The sequence below is a fragment of the Emydura macquarii genome, unplaced genomic scaffold (assembly GCF_026122565.2).
Source record: "Emydura macquarii macquarii isolate MOO-44397 ecotype Brisbane River unplaced genomic scaffold, CSIRO-AGI_Emac_v2 contig_3237, whole genome shotgun sequence".
In the NCBI taxonomy this organism is placed as follows: domain Eukaryota; kingdom Metazoa; phylum Chordata; order Testudines; family Chelidae; genus Emydura; species Emydura macquarii.
This window is the reverse complement of record NW_027133374.1, coordinates 1-7,223: the sequence shown is the minus strand read 5'-3', so window position 1 is coordinate 7,223 and position 7,223 is coordinate 1. Positions and strand designations below refer to the sequence as shown.

General features: G+C 59.6%; 1 protein-coding gene across 1 annotated transcript; it reads right to left on the bottom strand.

Annotated features, from left to right (window-relative positions):
- Positions 1 to 1,275: 1,275 nt before the first annotated feature.
- Positions 1,276 to 5,818, bottom strand: LOC137142631 (guanylate-binding protein 1-like; the record flags this gene model as incomplete). Its single annotated transcript, XM_067532024.1, has 5 exons — positions 1,276 to 2,715; positions 3,203 to 3,305; positions 4,137 to 4,349; positions 4,816 to 5,090; positions 5,683 to 5,818. Coding segments are annotated over 5 exons (1,158 nt in total), but the record flags the coding sequence as incomplete, so codon positions are not given.
- Positions 5,819 to 7,223: the final 1,405 nt, after the last annotated feature.

Genomic DNA, 7,223 nt, shown 5'->3' with positions numbered 1-7,223 from the left:
GTACCAGTCTCAGTTAATTTGAGTGACCCCTTATACTTCTGTTCACTCGGCTTTTTCCATTTAGGCCTTAGCCTGTTTTACAGGCCTTAAGCTCTCACTTCTTACTACAATGAGTTTCGACCTACAACTTGTCAGCTGAAAACAACCTCAAGCCTCACAATACACACAAAGCTCTTTCCAGGTACCTGCTCCAGGATCATGCAGATCCGCCATGCAATCATCTTCATTGTCTCTTCCCCTGCTTGGGTCACTGCCACTGCCCCCTCCGTATCTGGCATCGCCTCCTCGCCTACACCCTGCCAGTGAGAGAAAAACAAACAAACCCACCAAAGCAAACCCCCAACGAGCTCCACAACAGCACCAGACTCCCCTTGCGAACGCGACAGCTCTGTTTGCTGGCTCCTGTGCGCTGCAGCTGTGCCGCTGCCTGACTGCGTGGCTGCTTCCCTCTGGATGTCTCCAAAGCTGAGGGACCGGCTCAGCCCGGCTGTCAACAGCTGCAACGCCCTCTAAGGTCGGCAGGTTTCTGAGTGCAGCGACGGGCTGGGCAGCGCGAGCAGCAGGGCCTGGGTCTGCGGATCCTCAGGCCCCTTATTATTTATAATGAAGGCCTCGGGTGGGCTGGTGCAGCCCCAGACTCACAGCTATTTTTAGCCCTGCAAGCTAGACCGGAGCTGGCATGGGTCAGCCCCCCGAGCTGCCTCCCAGCACGGACGTGCCCTGAGTGAGAATGGCGCGTGCTTTCCAGTGAGGTACGAGCTACCTGGGCCGTGTCTGCACTAGCACGCCCAGCGAGATCAATGGGCATTGCACCCTGACCAGCACAGGCCGGGCCCAGAACCCCCTAGGCACGTAAAGCCAGGTTTAATTTGTAACGACAGAGGTGCCGGGGCTAGGAACTGCCAGGCCCAGAGGTGCCGGGGCTCAGCCCTGCACACATTAAGCATGGCCTAAAGCCCTTTGGAAATCTGCCCCCTACAGGCTGGTTTGGGGGCAGGGCTGAGCACCCACAGCACCCGTCAAGTCTGAAAATCGGCCTCAAAGAGAGATGCTTGAGAGACGCACGCCGCACGTTCTCTGCACACCAGCAGCTTTACTGACCTCTGACTTGCAAACACCCCAGCAGATGCTATTTATTTCAGTGTGTCAGTAGATGATGGTCTTGCACACGCACAGACACACACACAATGCAGGGCCCATTCCTTCCAGCAGGGGGCAGCAAGGACGGACACACACACGCGCGCGCGCACACACACACACACACACACACACACACAAAACCTCAGCTGCTGCCTTTGAAATCATGGAAACTACCTGCCTTTAATTTTTTCTCTAGCCTTGCCCTGTGGACCATGCCTTGGATGGTGGCTTCTGTTTTCTGTTATCTCATTCCATGAAGGGGCTTAATTGCTCCTTCTATTTAGCCTCTGATTGTAGAATCATCTCCATATCAATATCTGCCTGTGTGAGAGGGGGATCTAATGCTGGAAGGCCTAGTGCTACAGCTGCATGCTTCCACTGGAGGAGAAAATGAGGCTCTCCTGCTCCGTGTTTTCTCAGCATTGCAGATGGAGGGAGATGCACCGCGATCGACTCAGGAGCTGTGGTTAATAAAGACACTGGGGAAGGGATGCTCCAGCAGATTGTTTTATTCATAACCAGGCTGCAGGGCACAGACTCCTCCCAGGGCTGGGAGATACAGGAATTGGAGGAGTTTGTAGCTATGTGCTGGTAAGTCTGGTAAGAGAAGGGGGGTATAACAACCTAGCTCACAGCATGCTTAGCAGGGGAAAGGCCTGGTAGAGAAAGACATCCCCACAGCTGCGTCTCCCTAAAGACCCAGAGGCCTCATTGTATTGCTGGTAGGGGGGAGGGCTCAGGCTGCGGGGTCGCATTTACATGGCCATAGGGGCACGAAGGGGAATCTGCGCCAGTCGCTGCAGATCCCCATGTTAATACTGGGTGTGTAGATAGCACCATCCACTCAGCACCTTACAGACAAACAAGGCTTTGTCCTCCCATCCCAGAGGGAAGGTCCCATTTCACAGAGAGGAAACTGAGGCACAGAACAGTGATGTGAGCAGCACAAAGTTACACAGAATTACAGTGCAGGCGCTGGGGATAGAACCCAGGAGCCCTGTGTTTTCTTTGGCAGACAGCCCTGAGCCCTGTGTTAGTAGCTGAGTGGTCGGGGGATTGCGGGGATTAGCCAGCAGGAGGTTTCCATTGTGCAGAGAAGCAGCGTTTGTGGGACCTGCCGCCGAGGGGAGCCCATGGGGCCCGGCTACTTTCGTTTCTTGGTTTTACTTGTGTGACTTGACCCCTTCCCACCCTGCTTCCGGGATCTCAGGTAATCAGCCACGTTGCCGATGATTCTCAGCCCTGCCGTGATGGTTTTGAAAACCTGCGACAGAAAGTTGCTCTTGCTGGCTGAATCGATCTCCCACCAGAGGCCCGAGATCTCTTCCTCCATGAGCCTGGCTTTCTCCGTGAAGCCCTTCTGCAGCATGGACTTCTGCTCCTCCAGCTTGCTCTGCAGCGCCCGCTCGGCCTCCTGCTGGGCGCTGGCCAACTCCTCCGCCACCTTGGCCTCCAGCTGCCTCACGTTCTCCTGGTGGCTGCGCTCCTGGTCCTTCATCAGCTGCTCCGTCTGCAGCTGCTTCTCCTCCGCCGCCTTCCGCTGCTGCTCCAGCATCTCGGCTCTCTGCTTCTCCTCTTTGGGGTGAGGAGAAAGTGGGAAACTGAGGCACCCGGAGCAGCTCACGGTCAGCACGCAAACCAGCGGCCCATGAGGCAGCTCGTGTGAGACCGCAGTGACCACGGAGGGGCAGGTAACTAGGGGGCTCACCCCTGCCATCAGCGTCTCAGCGTGGGACCTGCCTAACCACGGCTGGAAGGGCAGTAGGGATGGAGACACACAGGGCCCCTGGCATGGGGGGAAGGACAGGGAGTCTCTACAGAAAGGGGGCTGGGGGGGGGCACCCAGGGAGTTTGCTGGGGGCTGGGAGGAGACACAGGGAGCTCGGCCATAGGTGCTCTGCAGCGTGTGACCCCAGGATTCTTTGTGCTCTGCACAGCCACAAGCCCCAGTCCTGGTTCGGGCCCCGCAGCGCCGGGCGCTGCACAGACACATGCTCTGCAGTGACACAAACCGGTTCAGCTGCACAGAAAAGGGGGCAGCGGCTCGTTCACGGGATCTCACCAGCCACGTGCTTCTCTGCCTCGGTCAGCAGGTTGTCGGCCTTCAGCACGGCCTCTGCCTCCGCCTTCTTACTGGCCAGGAACTGCTCCAGGGCCTCCTCCGCCTGCGACAGGGGGGGCAAGCTCTGGATTATTCCTGGGCTCTAATCAATATGCTAGTGAGCTTCCCCCTTTCTCAGGGGAGCATGCTCCACAGGGGGGCTTTATTCCGCCTCGGTGTGACATGTTCTCCCAGGAAGTTGGAGGGATCGGAGGGGCCGGAGTCAGGGATGGGGAGATGGGAGCTCAGCTGTGGCTCATCCCACCTCTCTGTGGCCTTATCCGTCGGTGGGAAAATCGCCCTGTGCTGAGATTGGCTCCTGCTTTGCTGGGGGCTTCCCAAGGGTGCGTTAGAAAGTAAGTGACCGGGTCGAGAGGAGCTGCCTGTCCTCAAGGCAAACTCTCCCCGGGTGGGAATGGGCAATGTTTCTCAAGGCCTGATGCGAAGCACATCGCAGTCAATGGAATGATTCAGATTGGACCATTGCAGGACGAGCCGGGATCCTGGGGAATTCACCGATGGGGCCGTTCTGCTCAGTAAAGCAGCTCCATGACAAAGGGGCTTTGCCGTATTTTGTGTCCCAAAAATTCCAGCTGCACAAAATTTCACACTCAGCCCCGGGGATCAGCCACCAGCGGGGGCATCTCCATCGGCCACAGTGACTCTGCAGTTCCCGATCAGATCCCATTAACCCCCTTGCCGCTGCCCTTCTGCTCTGTGCTCAGCAATACGGGGAAGCCGGACTCAGCCGCTGGGGTTTAGGTGCCACCTCTGCTGGCGATGCACGAGCCAGGCTGGAATCTGGCTCCTTCTCCTGGAGCTGCGCTAGCTGCTGTAACAACCCAGCCTTCAACTGCCAGGCCGGAGGGGAGGGAAGCTAATCTCAGACACTCACCTTCACCCCTTTGTTGGGCTTTGCCCGGAAATTCTCCACCAGCTGGTTCTGGTCCCTGTCGTAGACCTGGTACCCGCCAGGCTGGGAGTAATCCCCGGCACTGAGTTTCTGCTGCATGGCAGCTGAGAGCTCCTGCAGCAGGGCACGGCAGGTCTCCCTGGACACGGCTTCATTTTCTGCTAGGATGTTTCCGTACCGCTCCGTTATCCCAGCCTAGGAGAGGAGAGGGAGAGCAAGAGCTGGGGCTGGATTCCTGGGACTGGCCCCTCCTGCCTCCTCTGGCTGAGGCGTGCACCTAACCGTGGTTCCTTGGCCAGTCGGGGGAATGGGAGAATGAAACGTTCAGTGGCCAATCGGGGGACGGGAGGGCCAATGGTCCACTGGCCAATCATGGGGTTTGGGAGACCCAAAGGCTCAATGGCCAGTCCGGGGATTGGTGGAGAGCCAAAAGGTCATTGGCCAGTCAGGTCATGTGGGTACTGGACGGTCTCTGGAACAGAGACCACGTTTTGCTTGGGAGTCTGTACAGCTCCTGGCGCAAAGGGGCCCTGACCCATGAGCAGGGCTCAGCAACACCCACTGCAGGGCAAATCCGTACCAGCACCACTCTGCCTGCTGGCTGGGCCTCGCGCTGATGGGATCCAGGGCCAGAGCCCAGCCCCGGGATACCCCCACCTACCACCAGCTGCTTCTGGAACGCCTGCTCCTCGTCCTTGAAGGAGCGCCGCATGAAGAGCGCCAGGGCGTCGCCCTCGCATCTCCCATGCGCCTCTGACAGCTCCCGCAGCTCCGCCGGCAGCTGCTGCGCCCCCATCCCGGCCGTGTAGCGAGCCAGCGCCTCCTTGACGGCCGCCTCGTTCTCAATGGCTGCCATGGCCATCACCGCGTTGTCCAGGCAGGGCACCTGCCCGCTCTGGATGGTGCCCACGTAGCTCTGCACCAGGGAGCTGAACCCTGGGGGAGGGAAGCGGGGAAGTCTAAGAGCGGTGGGGCAGGTAATGTACATTAGTACAGCACCTGGCGCAATGCGGACTGCTAAAGGCCTCTGGGCTCTAGCGACCCCACTGGGGAGTGTGTCCCAGATTCTCCTCTGTGCCAATCCACCGGGGACGGGTGTTATTACGGTCACACATACAGAGCTGCTGCTATGAGGCCAGGTACAGAGTGTGTGTCCCGGGTGCCCCCAAGCCAGCCCACAGGGGATACAAGTGGGCAGAGCCCCTGCCAGGAGTCTCGTCTCTCCAGCTCCAGGGGTAACATCTCCTGCTCATGGCGTTGGAGGGCTCCGGTTCCAGCCCCGATGTGTCAGGCAAGAAGGCGACTGTCACACCGGGACAAAGTGACCCAGAGGAGACCAAGGGATCTCTCTGAGTCACAGACCGTTCGATTCTTCCCACACCTGCTCAATTCTCTCTGTAAATAGCCCCTCACATGCTGGGGAAACTCCCCTCTCCCCCGGGGCTGGCTTTCCAGGGGCCAAAGAGGGCAGATCAGCCGCACAGCCATCGGCCTGCGTCTTCTCACAGCAGCCGCGTGGTGCACGTACTTTGCCCGGTGACCAGAATCTCTCCTTTGACCGTCTTGACGCGGGAGTGCTGGAAGATGTAGTCACAGAACCGGCGGGTCTGCTGCAGGAACTGTGGGTCCAGGGCACTGTCGGGCAGCGAATCCAGGCGCTGGGGCTTTAAGGAAAACAAGAATTATCATGAGACTCACGACAGAATCGCAGGAGTTGGGGACCCTGGCTGATCCTGCAGCCACAGTCCATGGGGCTGATCCCGCAGGGTAAGCAGGCCAGAGCCCTTGGGGCCTGGGGCTCCACCCTGGAAGTGCGGGGGGGGGCATTTAACTCCGGGTTTGCCATGCCAGCTTTCGAGGCGCAGAGGCAGCTGTTCGCAGTACGGGGGCCATGAAACACAGGACAGCGGTCCCAAGTGCACTTAGCAGAAAGCCTCACTGTAGACTCCTGCTGCCCCCTGTTTAGGGAGCAGAGATGAGGCCCGGTGCGCTGGGAGAGGGTGGCCATCTCCAAACTTAGATGCAGCCAGCCCCCCGCCCCCTTTGCCTCAGTCTCCCCTCCTAGCCAAACTGCAAATCTTCCCTCCTCCAGGGCAACGAAATTCATGAGGAATCATTACACCACCGACCTTGGCACCTGGGATCCCAGCGACCACTACTGAGCCCCCGCCCTGCCCCCTGCCCCACCATGCCCCCTACTAACACCCCCTCCTCACTCCATGCAGCACAGCGCCCCACTGACCTGCTCCCTACAGAGTCACTGCGATGCAGGGAGGGGCCAAGCTCCCACCTCCGCGGGAAATGCTGCCCGGCCACTTTGAGACCCAGAGCAGCGTCTGGGACCCCCAATGTCCACCCGGCCTGGCGGGAAGGAGGCAGGAGAGGGGCCCAAACAGCCCTTGAAGCCCCTCTGTGACCCTCCCCACACACAGAGCAGGGCACAGCCCCACCAGCAGTGGGCGCAGGGACACACGGACACACGCACACACACACACACACGGTTTGGCTCAGCCCGGTGAGGACGGGGTTTCACTGACCAGGCCCAGCTGAAATCCGACTGTCAGTTAAACCGGCGGGTGAAGGGCTCCTGAGGCTGCAGGGTTGTTGCTAAGTGGCCGGGCAGCCGACGGGCAGAGCCCTGGGTGTTAAAGTGTTAAATACAGAAACCACCTGCTCATGGGCACCTGTCACTGGCAGTGGCACAGAGTGAGAAATAGAACCCAGGAGTCCTGTGTCTCAGATCTCCGCTCCAACCACTAGCCCCCATGGACCTCCCACACCCAGGGGGAGAACCCAGGAGCCTTGGCCCCCCAGACCCTCTGCTTGAACCACTAGACCTCACTCCCCTCCCACAGCCAGGGGGAGAACCCAGGCGTCCTGGCTCTGAGGCACCGGGACATGCCGAGGCACCGAAGCGCCAGGCCAGGCTGGGGGCTGCTCTCTGCACACGTGGGGTCCCGCAGGCAGCCTGCCCAAGGCCCTGCGGTGCCGATACCCCATCGCCAGCCAGCCCCGTGTGCCGTGCACAGCTCCCACTGCTCTGGAGCCAGCCCACGTTTGTACCTGGCA